The following is a 16,605-nucleotide window of genomic DNA, read 5'->3' on the forward strand; positions in this document are numbered from 1 at the left end:
TATCTAACGCAAGCCATGCTTTCGCCAAGAGAATGGATAACAGAATAAACTGTCTGCCCCTTTTACGTGCTTCGCGTGACGACGTAAAAGATACAAAATGAGTTGCATACAGACATGTACGATACTTGTCGTTTGCACCACTCCTCGGCCCCGAGAAGAGAACTAAATCGTAGAGCACTCTGGCTTTTATATATATGGACTGTGTAATGGTGACTACGAACGGGTGTAGACGAAGGCACACAAATGCAAGCCAATCTAAGGCCAAGCTCAATATTCTGCGCATGTTGGGATGACGGACACGGCATAGAATTGCCGCACTATCCTAGAAGTGTCTAGATGGGCTGCACTATGCACAAACGGCGGGCAGTCTGTACCACGAAAATCATCGAGATCTATGTCACGCACTTGTCACAACCACAGCCAGCTCGAAAGAACTCGATGAGAAGTAATTTGATTGTTATTGCTATGACCGGGTGCCTTCGGACATATCCATAGTCCGTAGGGTATTGAACAACCAAAAACTCTTTATGTCATATAGACCGTTAAGCGCGTAAGTAATCATGGCTCATCCTATCGTGGCAATATCGTTGCGGCTGCGTTAGTATATTTGTTGTTACAGAAGCCACTTAGAGTAGACCCATCGGACACGGTCCAGCGCCCTCAGCTGCGAGCGGATTCCCTTGAGGTTATTGCCCAGCTCCTCCAAGTCTTCCAGGAATCTCTGCTTGTACGCATCGGTGGGGAGGAGGTCAAAGGCCAATCGTCGCAGAACGTGGAGCTCGCAGACTAGCAATCCATGGTCTTTGTACGAGAGGAGGTTGTTGGGCGAAGGGGTGGCCTCGGTAAGGATTCTGTCAATGTCGCGCAACACCCACACACATCTGTCGACATGTCTGTCTTTGCGGAAGCCTCCCGAGAAAACATTGTGCATATACTGGAATACAGCAATGGAAACAAGGATGCCAGGGGTCAAGCCGACGAAACCAAAGACCAATTCTTGGCTTCGCAGGAGAGTGTCGATACCCGTCATGGCAACCTCGACATCAACCTTCGTCTTTTGCACCTGAATGAGCAGAGTCCGTACCAGATCTCCCCCGCACTGCGCCCATTAGAGGCGTGCGCAAGTCCTTCTCGTATGCACGAAGCACTGGCGTCAGGTCTCCTTGTTGAACCTTGGCCCTGATGTCTGCCACCTGAGACTCGGAGAGGGAGGATGCGCCGGTTGCCGAGGTGGGTCTGTCCAAAGCGAAGTCAACTACCATGCGTTCCAGGCTATCTCTATCTGACTTGAGGCTATCCCGACTCATTATGGCGATGTCACTGTTGGAATCGTGGCGAATGGTACCAATCACTTTTCGCGTCGGTTCAACAATCCAGTTAAACCAGAAGTCTTTGACAGTCGCTCCAAGATCCGCCACCCAGTCCAGAATTTCTTTCTGGCGGTTGAAGAGAATGCGAAGGACTGTGCTTGATGAAAAGAGCAGAACGGTAGCAGGAAGCCAGTATCTCACCCATCGGGACGGCCGACCGTGAGTACGAACCAAAATTTGAGTTGCTTTAAGGTGAACCGGAAGTTGCTCTTCCAACATATAGTGAAGTCGCTTTGCAACCACGGCAGGTCTGTTGCTGTCATCGCCCTCCACCTGTATGGAGAGCTCGGGGTCTTCGTCGACGCCGGCAAACACCCTGTCTTCGAAGTCGGCCACGCCCGAGTCCAGGTTAAGAACATCCTTAAGTACCATATCCATCAAAGCCACGCTGCGCTCGACGACACCTTTCCATTCCTGGCTATTCGACATGATGATGTCGCTCTTGCCATCATCACTGCCATTGCCTCCAAAAGCAAGGCCTTCGTCAATGAGAACACCGAGGCCGCTTGCAGTCATCTCACGAAGCTTCTTGAGCCTAGACTGTCTCTGCCGTGCCTCTTCCTGACAGAGAGTAAAGGGAGATTTAGCTCGGCGCTGGATGTCCGCGAGCGACCTTTCCCGGATGCTCTCTCGGACGATACCATAGAATCGTTGCCAGTTCTGCGACAAATAGCTGCCCCAAGTACTCTCATGTTCCTCGGCGAACAGCCCAGTCACTTGGCCCGAATTACGACGCAAACGGGCCTTGCTATCTTGATATATTTCCTGGGACCAACCCCACAGTCGCATGGGAGAGGTTTGGACCATGTACACACTACTACTTGCTGGGGAAGAAAGAACCGTGTCCCAGTACCAAATGTGGTCGCTGAGCGGTACAATTTGGTCGAGTAGTGTCCTCATGATGATACCATAAGTCTGCACGGTAGCTTTACTGACGAGAAGCCATTCCAGATCAGTCTCATACTGGGTTATCTCGTCGCTGGGCTCAGACAGGAGCTGCGACTGAGTTAAGAGAGATGTGACCTGCCATGTTGGCAGGATTGGCTGCGCGGCCGTAGAGGCGTTGGCGGACGTAGAAAGAAATTTGATAATGCGGACGAGGTCCTTGACACGGGATGGCTCGGCAGAAGCATGATGTGTTGCAGTGAACTCGGCGGCACCGCTGAAGGGGATGCGGTCTAGTTGTGCATCCAGCCGTCGGACCTGATCGGATACCACCGTCATGGTACCGATCCCTGTCTGACAGCCCGAACGAGTCCCAGGGTTGTGGACAGCCCAATCAGCAAAATGGTCCGGGGTTGCGTAAGAGACCAAGCCTCGTGCATACGTATGTCGTAGTAGACAACAGTAACCCCAGTACTGTATATATTGGATCACAAGGTTAAGGTGACCTGGCTGCTAGGTCGTCCTGAGTAGCGGTAAAGCTGGACGAAGCAGGTGCTAATAATTCTGATCATGGACTGATGATGGTCTGAAGGTTTAAGTGGGCCTGGACGAATTGGAGCCGGTTGACGACGGCACGCATCGCCGCAAACTGTCGATGTCGAATGTTTGGTTAATGAGCAAGATGAAGAAATTGGAGAAGCATGCAAATTCAGCAAGCAAGTATTTTTGTAACTGTAGAAGAAGGCTACATGCACCTTAGATGAAAGCGGGAGCTTGGGGCTTCAAGACTGAGATGAGGTCATCAAAGCTTCAGCAGAAGGAGACAGAAAGCTCCTCACAATTCGGTAAAGTGGTAGGGAAAGTAAAGAAGAAGAAAAATATCGAGTGTTGTGCCGGACTAAGCTGCACGTCGGCCAGAAATGCCTAACCCGCAGCCAAACATCCGTCAATTTGATTGATTGCACGCACTGCAGGCAGGAAGAGACAACAACTCACGCGGGGCCGGGTGGTCGGCGAGTGACGGGGAGTGACAGCTTTCCAGAGCCCAATTGTTCGGCAGGTGCAGGTCGTTCAGTGGTCAGTCTGGTCAGGACTGGGTTAGAGTCTATCTACTGCGCTAGTTGGCCTAGCGGGTGGTGTTTGTTGGCCGATAGGTGATAGGTATCCCCATCCATCAACTGGAAAATCCCATCAACAAAGCACGGCACGGCCACACGGGGCAATAGAGTAATAAGCACCTAATCAGTAGATCGCCTGATCTTTGTTCCTGGGCTCCCGCACTAGCCACACCTTAGATCGAGAACGCTAGACCGTTTTGGGCCTGGCATGCTTCTTTCAGGACACTGCATCGTTCGCGAAGCAGGCGAAACAGGCTAGTCGCATCCCAACCCGAATACGAGAGCTCCGTATGTGCGCCGCAAATGTGGCTAAAATTACTTGCCAATTGTTGGTGGATCGAGCCCAGGGGAAACATTGAGCTTTCGTTAACGGTTTGCAGATGAGCAAGGCCTTCTGATAGGCCCGGTCCCTGGAAATTGACCCTTTTTCATGTGGGAAATCTCCAGTTTCTGTTGTCGCCTCTCCCGGGGTCCCTTTAAAGCATCATTCGAGACGGGATCTTCACTATCCGTTTCTGATCCCTTTTTTCCTCCTTCTCCATCCTTTGCCTCATATAAGGCTGTTGTGTCTGCAGCCCTTCTGTTCACTTTTGACAGACTCACTCCTACACAGCTGGCTCGGCCGCACATTCAATTCCTCTTGGACTACCGCCACATTGTAGTGCCCGTTCAACCCACGCGCCATGGCAGCTATGTATGTTCCCGCGAAGCCCCCTTGGCCACCCTCGAGCGCCTACTTTTACTTTAGCATGCTAACCTGTAACTTTGAACAGCAACGCCACCCTCACGGGTCTCACGGGGGCTCTCAGCCAACCCGATACCTATCTCGGCGTCTTCGAAGAAGTCACCAAGCAGAACATTCAGCTCAATGTCATTGAGCGCGCCTGGGCGGTATGTTTTTGTCGACGGCAACCCAACTTTACCTACACCACCAGTACTGATCGATCTTTAGGCCTGGTATCTGTGGATGCAGAACGATACCCTGGCCACCGGTATCATGAGTTTCGTCATGCATGAGGTCTTCTACTTTGGCCGCTGCATCCCGTGGATGATAATCGACCGAATGCCCTTCCTGAACAAATACAAGATCCAGAACGTACGCTCACCCGAACCCACCTTCCACCTTGATACTACGAAATCGAGACTGACATAGCCTACAGCAAAAAATCCCTACCATGAAGGAACAGTGGGAGTGCGCCAGCTTGGTCCTCCTGAGCCACTTCACCGTCGAGCTGCCCCAGATCTGGCTTTTCCACCCCATTGCGACCTACTTCGGCATGGACTACGGCGTGCCCTTCCCCCCTCTCTGGAAGATGGCCATGCACATCGCCATCTTCTTCGTTATGGAGGACACATGGCACTACTGGCTCCACCGCGCCCTGCATCATGGTCCTCTGTACAAGAACATCCACAAGCTGCACCACACCTACTCCGCTCCCTTCGGTCTGGCTGCTGAATACGCCTCGCCCCTCGAGGTCATGCTCCTCGCCCTTGGGAGTGTCGGCTCCCCCATTCTCTGGGTCTCTTTGACTGGTGACCTGCACCTGTTCACCATGTACGTGTGGATTGTTGGCCGCCTTTTCCAGGCTATCGACTCCCACAGTGGCTACGATTTCCCCTGGAGCTTGCGACACTTCCTGCCCTTCTGGGCCGGCGCCGAGCACCACGACATCCACCACGAGCGCTTCATCGGCAACTACGCCTCCAGCTTCCGCTGGTGGGACTACATGCTCGACACCGAGTCTGGTCCCGAGGCTGCCAAGCGCCGCCGTGAGAGGAAGATGGCGGCTTTGAAGGCGAAGAAGGCCCAGTAGATCACTGGGCTTGTGCTTCCCTTCACTAGAGTCTGGCCGAGGAATAATACCCCCTAGGAAAGAACTCCCGTTCATGATTTACGGAAAAAGAGAACCCAGCGCCACAATCGTTTTTTCTCGTGGCTGGGCATTTATTCGCATTAGAATGGTCCTAGAATCGCGGCGTCATATGAGGCGTCCGTGTTGCACCAAATGAGCATTACTGCCATTAGGGAGGGCGTACTGGAGGGCCCCCCTGCCGTTCGCTTTTGAAAACCTGTACATAATTCTGAGAAAGGGGGCCTGATCTAGGTTGTACACACTTTTAATCCTGGGTATGAACGTATACCCTACAATACAAATAATGAGTTAATAATGACAATATCTAAATCCCCGGTAACTATGTGATGGGTAAAGTGTTTGCTGCATCTTTGACTTATACATGCTTCTATTAGATGTCATTAGCTCCCCCACCACACTTCATCCAGCTGCTCATGGTATGATGCGGTAGCTGGCGGGTACGTGTAACACGCGGCCCGCATCGCCTCACTGAATACCTTTCTCGATTCCACTTCCCTCCTGACATCATCGCTCCTCCAGGTCTGACGGGCATACCACGACCAGCCGCCACCGAACCCCCTTCGGCGATTCGCGAGGGCTTGAACGGCCCCTGCTCACAAACGTCCAAGCCCTTCTTGACGATGGCCAACTCAGACCGGTTCACGAAGATGATCTCGCGCCGGCTGCCCATGCCCGCCTGCACCTTGCTGACCATGCTGATCCACTCGTACGGCACGAAGAAGTGCCGAACAACGGCGTTCGGGCCGATCGGCATCCCGCCTCCGCCTCCTGCGCCTCCCCCGCCACCCCCCTCGCTAAATCGGCGTTCTAAGCCCCCGGGCGCGGAGCCAGCGGTGCCGAAGTTTCTGTTCCACGTGACGGGCGCCGTGGTCAGGTCGACGCTGCAGATCCAGTAGTCCCGGTCCAGGAAGACGAACCGGCCGTTGGCCACCCCGATGGCTTGCTCGACGACCGTAGAGAGGGTCCCGAGATCGATCGCCGGTTTTATCTCTGCCCCTGGAGACTTCTGACTACCGCTGCTGCTCTGTTCGGGTGCGCTAGTGTGCGGTGCTTCAAACATCGTCATGTCCCATACGTGTATGGCGGAGCGTTTGTTTTTGTTGAGGCTACTACTGTTACTAGACGAGTCGTCCGCCGATATGGTGGCGAAGAAGCGGTTATGCTGGAGCTGGATGACCGAGTCGGTCATCGGGGGATCCAGCGCCGCGAACGACACGGTACGGACGAGGCGGAGGTCCGACCAGGAGTAGATGTTGGCCCCGAAGTCCATTACGCGGATCAGCGTGTCAGCATTGGCGTGCTGCACCCAGCTTGGCCGCGTTGACCCGTCGCTGCGCTCGAGGTACTCGGACGGGGGCGTCCTCTCCTGCCCTCCGCCGTCCACGCCTCCGCTTCCAATGTCCCAGAGAGTGTTATGGTCACCGGTAGATATCAAGACTCGCCCATGCGTCCCAGAGCAGGCAATCTGTTCCACTTTTGTACCCGGACGTGTCTCCAGCAACACTTCAGACACGGACCAGGTGTTTCAGGGGCCTCTAGACACCTTTCGTGTCGTCATGCGCGTGGCGGCATCACGGCAAGTCAGTAAGTTGTTCGTAAAGTCGTAGTGCAGTAAGATGATGGGACAAGACCGCGTCTGTACAAAGAGCTCATGCTGCTTTGGCACGAAGGAAATGCCGTATATGTGGACGGTTCCGTCCTCCTTCCCACAGAACACGGGCGGGGCGGAGTGGACGATGGCCATGGCGGTAATGTCGAGAGCCCTCGTCGGCTGGTACTCGACCTCCAGAGGCGCGGTCGTCATGCTTATGTCGCTACCGCCGTCGTCGGCATCCTGGCGCAACAGGATGGAAGGCTCCCAGACCCGGCACTGGCCACCGCGGATCTCGATGAGCCGCAGATTGTCCAGCGTGAAGGCCAGGGCTCGGATCTTCAGGGCATCCGCCTCGAACTGGATCTTGTAGAGGAACTTCAGCGTCGGGAAGTCGTATAGAGAGATGCTTCCCTGGGAATCTCCAGAAGCCAGCGGCCGACCGTCCGGAGAACTACGCAGCATTTGCGGGAAAGCGGCCTGGGTGTCTATGACTGAGCCAGCTTCGGTGTCAAACACGACCAAATCGCCGTCATGGTAGGCCACTGCCAGGAGCGTCGTCCCTGAGAGGCGCTGAACGCCACGTCCCATATTACAGCCGGTATGCCGTCCATAGGGCCACTGATCGCGTTGAGCTGGGAGCCGAACTCCTTGGCGTAGAAATCGAACACGAGCTCCTCTTCAAGGTGCCACAAGACAAGATCCTCTCCCCTGTATATGATGGCAAGAAGATTCATATGCATGCAAAACTCCGCCCGGTTGGGTGAGTTGGCAGACAACTCGGACTTCCACTCGAGACCGTCAGTCCAATTGATCGGGTAACCTGGCCGTAGTCTCTCCTTGCCAATCTCCCAGCACAAAAGCTGATTATTTCTCAAGGCGATCCATAATATACCATCTTCTTCTCCAAAGGCAAGAGCTAAGCACACTATTTTGGTTGGTATTTCCTGCATTGGCAGATTTTCCTCTTTATTCCATATCTGGACCCTTTTCGGGCCTGCCATAGCGACCATGTTACCATCCTCGCTGAATGCCGCAGCCAGAATCCGCTCTTCACAACGCATCCCTGCAACTTCTTGAAAAGTTGTATCATCATATAGAATCACCCCGTTAGAAGTACCAATGGCAACAGTCCCAGATGTTGTGGTGATGATATTAGGCCGGGAGGCTTTGGTGAATGACATGGTCGACAAGCAGTCATCCCAAGCTGTATTGCTGGTACCACTAACAGAAAGTCCTCGAACCGAGCTGAATTGTTCATATATCGCCGAACTTGGAGGGCACAAGGGCGGGATAAGATGGTGGATCGAGTATGGTGTCGTGGTTAATCGTCGGCCAAATTTGGTGGCCACGCGCTGTAGATCGCTGGACCATCTGTTTATAGTCTCACGCTCTCGCTGAAGTCCAATAGGGGGCGTGTTGCGGGCACGCAGCCTCACTACATGCCCGAGTATCTTTCCTGCAGCGAAAATCTTGTCCATTTCGGCACGCCTTGTAACATGCTCGATCCAGGACAACACTTTTGGAGATTTGAGAAAACCGGCCAACGCCAGGATCAATTGGTCGTCATAAGACCCGCATTGCGATAGGTGATGGAACAGGTTATCTATGGCGTACTCGGCGAACGGCGTTTGCAGGAGATCGTCATGTATCTGAACCTTGGACACTCTCGAAGTCTTGGTGTCTGCTCCCACGAGGTATCCAATGCAGACAAGCGCCAGTGTTCTGTGGCCATCACCTTTTCGTACCCTGTATACAGAATCCAGCGAGTCCCGGGTAAGCAGCTCTCTTGCGGTAAGGTGGATTAATTGCAGTCTGCCCAGCCTATCGATGAAGACTAAATCCCCGCAGAAGTCGCTGATGAAACGCTTCATGTCGCCTATGTCGGCCTTTATATGGACTGATGGCTGCTTGAAGCTCCTCAAGGGACAATGGGCGACTGCAGCACGTAGCCCAGGTGAAAATGGCATGGATCGAGTCCCGGTTCATGGACGTCGATATCCTGTCTAAAATACCGAGGTAGATGGCATCCATGTCTAACGAGTTATTGTCGATGACATGCTCAGCCTGAGCAGTAGTTCCGACCTCCTGCAGCCCTTGGACGACAAGCTGGGCCCAGAGGAAACAGCCCTGAGATTTCATGAGGACGCGGCGGGCCATCTGTGCTCGCAACTCAGGGGTCGGCGCGGGGAAACGGGTTTGCCTATGCTGTAACAGCAGCTCTATGTCTCTGTAGTTGTCTTCCTCTGTTACAGTTTCGGAGACAACGTCCATAGCCCTTGTCAGAAGTCCCGAGGCCGAATCGATCGAGTTTCGAGAGGTGGCGAAGATATAGAGAAGCCAGTATTCCTGGGCTTTTGTCAGGAAGGCGATTAGCTCCGCATCTGCGTTTGATTCATCTAACGCGTCTATAACACAGTATTGTGGGCGCCGCAATTTATATTTCAGGACACCGTTGAGGAAAGAGATTTCGCCATACTACGCCGGCGTCGTTCTTCTCTACCGTGCTTTCATCCGACTTCGCAGCAATCCCGACAATCATGCGTGCGACTCCAGGGTGGATAGTAGCCATTTGCCAGACCATGGAGCGAAGGAAGGACTTAATAGTGAGGTCTTAGACTTGTCGCCTTTTCCAAAGAAAAAGTAGCAGCAGTCCTTGCCGTAGTCATGCAGGTCCGATATCATAGCACCGGAAATTACACTCTTACCGGCACCAGGATGTCCGCGAAGCCAAAAAGTGCTAGCAGAAAGGCGAGTGCTTTTCCAGTCCTTGTATGTAGGCCGCCGTAGAAGCCATTCGCAAGATCCCTGCAAGCGGAGAGACTGGAACCTGGTCAGGTCATCTTCGGGGATCTTTGGGGCTCCCAGGAATCGGGTGAGCCGCTCCCTTAAACTTGGATCGACAGTTTCCATAGAGGATATGTTGGCATCGCTTGGGTAGGCAATACTCGTGTCTGCTTCGCGCGAGTCGTTTATGAGCGTGGCCATCGCATTGCGGATCATGAGGAAAGAAGGGTCTTCCGGGGAGGAGAATCGAGTCACGTCACGATGATTTGCATCCAGGTAGACCCGCCGCTCGTTGGTGTAGTCTAAAACTGCGGCCTCCCGATCTACTATCAAGCTATTCCCAAGCATCGGTCGAGTCTCGAAGAAACAGAAAAGACGCAGTTGCTTGGACAGGCGCGGGAATTCCTCATTCAGTAGACTGAGCGTACTGGAAGAGGGAAACAACTCATTGACAAAGGGCCGAGCTCCATGGAAAGAAAGCAGCCGGCTGAGAGCCTTCGCAATGGATGCACCGTTATGTGGCACACCGAGGAAAAACATGGCAAATACATTGGCAATGGTGTCTTTGAACCCGGGATCGGAATGACCAAGGACGTAGGCCATTTTGATGACCAAGCCGCCCATACTGTGACCGACGAATATAAGAGGAACCTAGAAGCCACGGAAGCATCAGTACATTTTGGTCCTGTAGTCGAGAACTCTCAAAAGCGGCACTGAAAAGAACCCGAGAACCAGAGATATAACTGTGTTTTCAACCTACATTTTGCTTTGGTATAATTGATGGGGCGTCATGAACGGCACTCCGTAGGTTTCTAGCGAAATCCTGTATCTGCAGTATTGATTGTTTCGAGACACCAGAGTGATAGCCAAATGAGTGTATTCGCACGTCGGCAAATCCATCATCGCTGGGGAGCCAAAACTTGGGCCAGAAATTGGACTCATCTCCTTTCGTCCAAGTGCTTTGCGAGCCGCCATTGAGGCCGTGGACAAAGACGATATCAGCCCGGGGAACATTTACGGCCGGTGTGTATAATGTTGTCAGGCCATAGCTACCCTTGGGAGGGTCCTTGTCCCTCTGCTCCGAGGATGTCGTGTCCCTTCTAAATATGCCGAGGACGGATTTACCGGACTTGGTTGAATCAATAGTGTCTGAGGTCCTAGGACTTACAGCACTTGCCGAGTGGGCCTGCCGAGCCGCCGGAACCGTCGTGCCACTATTGTTCTCGTCCATGAGATGAAGTGGCCCTCTTGACGATGGGCCAGCTCAGCCAGGTGTAAGCGAAGAAGTCGTTCCTTACTCGAAATTGGCAGGACACCCCCCGCACTTCGAAATGAAATGGACAGGATGGCAGAGAATACCCCCACGCACAAGTGAGTCTGGGATCTTCCTTTGCCTATAATAGAGTCTTTGAGTGACAAGACTGGATTGTCTAGCAGAATATCCTCATGTTTGACATGACTTCCACGGGTGTTCTGTGACCGCCGTTTCGGAAGGAACACATGGGACGCGTGCGGCTGAGAATAATATACCAAGCTGAAGTCGACAAGGCACGGCAAAAGAGAATGGGCGGTTCAAGTATTTACACATGGTTGCTTGTCGATCCGGCTAGTCTAGGCAGAGGCAAATTGCACCCAAGCCCAAACCTGGCAGGGCATGGGTGGTGCCCGTCAGATCAGGCTGTCGCAGTATCGGCTTACCAGAAGCTTATCACGATGCAGTCAAGCATGCTAGGATGAAGACCATGTTCTTGGAATCATCACTTGCCAAGGGCACCTGAAAAATATCATAAGATCGAACTTCGAAGTAGCTGGGCAACCGTTGTCCGGATGGGAACAGTCGCCTACCCGAGGGACTGACTGCTGTCTCGAAGATTCAGTTGGATTGAGAGATGCACCATAATGAGGGGGTGGTTGCCTCGAGGATTTGATTGGGTTTGGGAAGCCAAAATGAAGGGGTGAGTAACCTGAAGGTGCACCTTTTAAGCATCAAAAAGCAAGGATGCAGATGTAAGCACATGCAAGCGCCCATGGCCACATCATAGTCTCTGTAGCGGCTGTCTTGGCATGGGGGGGGGGGGAGTGAAACCCACGATGAGTACTTAAAAAGCGAGGGGCCGGGCTGGGAATATACTTGAAAGAATTTGATTCCCTACTGTTGGAAGTGATAGTTTTCCTAAGGCATCGTCATGACTTCCAGCACCACCACATACAAGTACGCGACTCTAGACCCGACGGTTTGGAACAAGCCGAATCTAGTTCCAGTCGAAGTCATCCATTATGTCGATGATGCTGTGAAATCAAGTCGGGAGCCCGCTTGGCTGACATTGCTCGTACGATCACTAACATATAATTAGTGCTTCCCCCCGACAACAAAGGCATCGGTATCACGCCGTCCGGCTCGTCCTACTGGGCCCGAACAGCAAAGATCGAGACTGAAACCCCTGAGGGGAGGAACAATCATTCTTCATCAAGGTAAGGGGTCTACCAGTCCACCAGTCCAAAAGAATCCCCTTTCTGACATCTATAACAGGTCCAGTGCGGTGACTACGCCCAGAAACTCTTCACTGGAGAGTATGCCTCGATGCGCGCTCTTCGTGAGGCGATGCCGGACCTCACGCCGCTGCCCATTGGGACGGGCCAGTACGCCAGTGACCCCGACAAGTTCTTCTACTTGTGCGAGTTCCGCGAGCTCGTCGAGGACGTGCCCGACATCGAAGACTTCTCCTCCATGATCGCCAAGATGCACAAGCGCGGCGTCTCCCCCGACGGCAAGTTCGGCTTCCCGGTCCCGACCTACGGCGGGCGATTGCCGATGCTCTACCCGCCGTCCGACACGTGGGAGGAGCTGTTCACCCAGGTCATGGACACGACCTTCACCGTCGAGGAGGAGTCCCAGGGCGTCGACGAGGACATGCAGGCCCTGCGCGAGGCCATCATGACCAAGGTGATCCCCCGGTTGCTGCGGCCCATGGAGACCGGGGGGCGGAGTCTGGTGCCGCGACTCGTGCACTCGGATCTGTGGCACGGTAACGTCGCCGTAGACGCAAGCACAGGGCTGCCCGTCACATTCGACGGTATAGCTCTCTATGCCCACAACGAATACGAACTGGCCCCGTGGCGTCCCATCCGCCACAATATTGGGAGACCGTACATTAAAGAGTATCTGAAGCATGCAGCCGTGACAGATCCCTCCGAGGACTTCGAAGACAGAAACTTGCTATACTGCATGTAAGTAGTTTTGGTATCACAGCGGCGACCTAACGATCCCCTGAATATCCAGCGAAATTCCAGCAGCTGAAACCTTGACCACAGCAAATTCAACCTGAACAGCTCAGCCCATTATCCTGGGAACCTACGATTCCGCAACATGTAAGCTAAATCAACTGAAACCCCCCGACTAGTCTATTGCCCTTGCTGATAGAGTCACGTAGAGTCCGCGAGGAAATGCGCGAGCTAGTCAACAAATACCCGGAAGGCCACGAAGGGTGGCTGAAGGAGCACCCAGAAGAAGCTGCTGTAGTTCCATCAGGCGACAGAAGATTGCAACGTCTGTAGGGGATGTCTCGACCCTCACCAAGGCTATATCAATTTTGTCTATAATCTGGGTTGGATATCATGATTTGAGCATCATGCCAGATACGGCAGGTACCCCCTTTTGAAAAAGCCCCCTATGCCTTGGAAATCCGCAATAGAACGAGTCCGACGCATGGACTGGTATGATAATAATATGACATGAAAACGAATTACGTTGGTTGCTGAATAGGACCCGGAGATAATATACTATTGATGCATACTTGGCCAGTGTATTGGACTGAAGGAACCAAATTCAACTATTTAGGTAATCTACACGTTGTGTTACATCTCGGATGAAAAAGGTTGGGGATTTGCAGTTGCCAAAGTCTGCATCCGAAAGCCCTTTAATTATGTACTCCAACGCATGTCTACAAATTATATGACCTTTTGGGTTAAGTAAAATAGTCTTCGGAAAGGGCAGACGCCAGCTTCGTAACATGTGATTTGTAATTTAATCCCAATTCGAAACTCGTTACAAGAGCATATCTCTCCCTCTACTAGTATAGAGCGATGTTACGATATGTTCTTGCACGCATTGTTAAAGCAACTTGTGATATTAGCCGTTGGCCAAGAAGCATGTGCAGGGGTTCGGAAGCCTCTGACGACATTGCGAGGCAACCTCCAAGTTCCTATGTTGCAGACCGAGACCCAGATGGGAACTTGTGCAGACGAGCACCGACCCTTGGACCAGAATCAACGGCTGCACAACTCCAATAAACACAGCCTATGAACACAATACACCATTGTTGTTAATAGCGACCGGGCGAAGTCTAGCACGGTATAGACCACTCCTACATCGGCACTCGATTTACAACTTCCCCAACTGCGGAGTGATCACTGGCTTTTAAATTCGCAACAATGGCGACAGCCACACAGCAGGAACCAGTACCATCGGCCGTTACTGGTAGTACTCCATACTCTACCATGGGTCAAAGTCGAAAGCGGTATCTGACCTACCTTCTCGACTACCTATGCCTCATCTCCTCTCTGAGCGCCACCATTTACTTCCCCCTGATCCCGCTCCTCGCGGCGCACTACGCCACCTCGGTCCAGGCGGTCAACCTGACCGTCACCCTGTACGTCGTGTTCCAGGGCATCGCGCCGTCCTTCTGGTCGCCCGCCTCGGACAGCCTGGGCCGGCGGCCCGTGTTCCTGGGCACGTTCGCCGTCTTCGCGGCCGCCAGCGCGGGCCTGTGCTTCAGCGGGCGCAGCCTCGCGGCCCTGGCAGCCCTGCGCGCGCTGCAGAGCGTCGGCGGCAGCGCGGTCTTGAGCATCGCGTACGGCGTCGTGTCCGACGCCGTGACGCACGCCGAGAGGGGCAGCATGCTCGGACCCATGATGGCGAGCGCGAACCTCGGGCCCTGCCTGGGCCCCGTCCTGGGCGGGAGCGTCACGTACGCCGCGGGCGGTCAGGACTTCCAGTTGTGCTTTCGCGCGCTGGCCATTGTCGGGGGCAGCTCTGTGTTGTTGGTGGGTGGACCCTCCCGGAGACGAACAGGGATATTGTGGGCAACGGTAGCGTTCCGGCGCAAGGGGTTTGGCAGACGTGGTGGGCGTCCTTGAGAACTTTTCGGCATCAGCTTTGGGCATCGAGGCAGGATGAGAAATCAGCAGGACGTTCGCAAGATGCTATCAAAGCTCATGGCACCGATGACGTCGAGAAGACGGGAGGAACAGGTGGCACATCTGTAAGTACAGAAGCGCAGGTCCATAGCCCAATGGGACGAGGTCGGTTGATCGTCCCGAACCCCTTCTCTTCGTTGCGACTTATCTTCTATTGGGATATATCCCTTGTTCTCTTTCTGGCAGCGAGCCCCTACAGCCTGTGGTACTTGATCCAGACCTCGATTCCCATAATATACGGAGCAGCCGGTTATGACTTCCGCGAGATATACGTCGGGCTCACCTATCTTGCCGGGGGCTTTGGCGTCATTGCCGGGGGTTTCATCAACGGCCGCCTGATGGACTGGAACTACCGTGTTGTCGCCCGCCAGGCAGAACTGCCCGTGGATAAGCACTCGGGCGACAACATGTCCAAGTTTCCCATCGAGAGGGCCCGCAGCCGCGGTTCCATGCTCATTTTGGGTGTTTCCGTATGTGCAGTCATCGCGTTTGGATGGACGGTGCACTACAAAATCCACCCAGCGGTTCCCCTGATACTGCAGTTCTATATTGGCGCCAAGTGTACCGTGCTGCATCAGGCATATAGTGCGCTTCTGGTGGACATGTTCCCCAGAAGCCAAGCACTGCTGGGGCCAGCAACAACATTATCCGGTGCGCGCTCTCTGCTGCCGCCGTGGCCGTGTTGCAGCCGTTGGTGGATGCATTGGGCATGGGCTGGTTTTTCACCACGATGGCTTTGTTAGATGCCGGACTATGCATAATCGCGGTGTGGGTGCTGAGGCGATGGGGCAGGCAGTGGCGTAGTAAATGGCAACCTTGACGATATCAAATTGCAATCACGAGACTCGTTGAGGAGAAAACTCACAAGCGTAAACCGAATAGTTGCATGTGCAGGTTTCGAAACGATGACCGGCACCTTTACTAATATGTTTCCCTCCTTTCCCCCTTTTCCCTGGGGTATGTAACAACATTGAACTACTTCGGGCAATAAAAACAAGCAAGCGGCACAGCTGCCAGCCAGCCTTTAAACTCGGCGGGCGTTGAGCCCCAACGCCCGAGTTACATCAAACAAGCCATTTCGTATGGTTGCAAAGGCAATAGGATTTTTCCACGCAAAGGATGGGCAGATGATCCATATCATACCGATGTTGATCAATGGTTACATTGCGTCGGTGAGAGTGAAGCCGCTAAGTCTATACCCCTAAAGCACCTAGACTGCGTCGAGAATATTGACGGCCCCGCCTGACATTAGCACGTTGCTTACCCCTGTACTCCGTAGAACTGTTCCGATTGATGCAGCTCAGAGCCCAGGCATGCCAGCACGCCACGTCTGTCTATCTGCAATCTACTATTGAAGTACCTGCTTTATGTATCTACGCGTACATACGTAACCACCTCTAGTACTCTATCGGGCCTTGATCCATTCTCCCACTATCTATCAACCGGTGCGTCTCCTTGTCAACCAGGGAATCATCACGCTCAACAAGGAACGGTAAACTGCCTCTGCATTTTGATCCAGTCGCTCACTTGTTGTCACTTGCTGTCGACGGTTAGTCCCATCCCCAAGTCTACCTAACTTCCATATTACTTTGCACAACTCTCTGTACTTTATGCAGGTGCCTACTTTACCTAGGGTCTTCGAAACACTCCAAGAAGCTGCTGCTGACCGACCCAATCTCACCTCACCAGATACATACCTAGGTAGTCAGTCTATACCGCAACAACGCAACAGCCGAACTGTATCATCATCATCACGGTTACTAACCTAGCACCCAATCCAGTTA

At 53.3% G+C, this 16,605-nt stretch overlaps 5 protein-coding genes across 5 annotated transcripts; 3 read left to right on the forward strand and 2 right to left on the reverse strand.

The window, feature by feature from the left end:
* Positions 1–613: 613 nt before the first annotated feature.
* Positions 614–2,594, reverse strand: PG994_000409 (Nuclear control of ATPase protein 2; the record flags this gene model as incomplete). Its single annotated transcript, XM_066851818.1, has 2 exons — positions 614–1,063; positions 1,101–2,594. 2 exons carry the CDS (start codon positions 2,592–2,594, stop codon positions 614–616), a joined length of 1,944 nt encoding a protein of 647 aa, XP_066722450.1.
* Positions 2,595–4,056: 1,462 nt separating this feature from the next.
* Positions 4,057–5,187, forward strand: PG994_000410 (C-4 sterol methyl oxidase; the record flags this gene model as incomplete). The annotated part of the gene is made up of 4 exons (XM_066851819.1): positions 4,057–4,067; positions 4,147–4,264; positions 4,326–4,469; positions 4,534–5,187. The coding sequence occupies 4 exons, from the start codon at positions 4,057–4,059 to the stop codon at positions 5,185–5,187; spliced, it is 927 nt and encodes a 308-aa protein (XP_066722451.1).
* A 430-nt stretch (positions 5,188–5,617) lies between these two features.
* On the reverse strand, positions 5,618–10,856 carry PG994_000411 (uncharacterized protein; the record flags this gene model as incomplete). Its single annotated transcript, XM_066851820.1, has 6 exons — positions 5,618–6,712; positions 6,791–7,292; positions 7,358–8,777; positions 8,854–9,246; positions 9,547–10,276; positions 10,386–10,856. The coding sequence occupies 6 exons, from the start codon at positions 10,854–10,856 to the stop codon at positions 5,618–5,620; spliced, it is 4,611 nt and encodes a 1,536-aa protein (XP_066722452.1).
* Positions 10,857–12,206: 1,350 nt separating this feature from the next.
* On the forward strand, positions 12,207–12,857 carry PG994_000412 (Fructosamine/Ketosamine-3-kinase; the record flags this gene model as incomplete). The annotated part of the gene is made up of 1 exon (XM_066851821.1): positions 12,207–12,857. The coding sequence occupies one exon, from the start codon at positions 12,207–12,209 to the stop codon at positions 12,855–12,857; it is 651 nt and encodes a 216-aa protein (XP_066722453.1).
* Positions 12,858–14,056: 1,199 nt separating this feature from the next.
* Positions 14,057–15,355, forward strand: PG994_000413 (uncharacterized protein; the record flags this gene model as incomplete). Its single annotated transcript, XM_066851822.1, has 3 exons — positions 14,057–14,668; positions 14,779–15,291; positions 15,344–15,355. 3 exons carry the CDS (start codon positions 14,057–14,059, stop codon positions 15,353–15,355), a joined length of 1,137 nt encoding a protein of 378 aa, XP_066722454.1.
* Between the last annotated feature and the right edge of the window lie 1,250 nt (positions 15,356–16,605).

The sequence above is a fragment of the Apiospora phragmitis genome (genome assembly GCF_038363925.1).
Source record: "Apiospora phragmitis strain CBS 135458 chromosome Unknown utg000001l:1.0-2902119.0:1.0-2906034.0, whole genome shotgun sequence".
NCBI classification, from domain to species: Eukaryota; Fungi; Ascomycota; class Sordariomycetes; order Amphisphaeriales; family Apiosporaceae; genus Apiospora; species Apiospora phragmitis.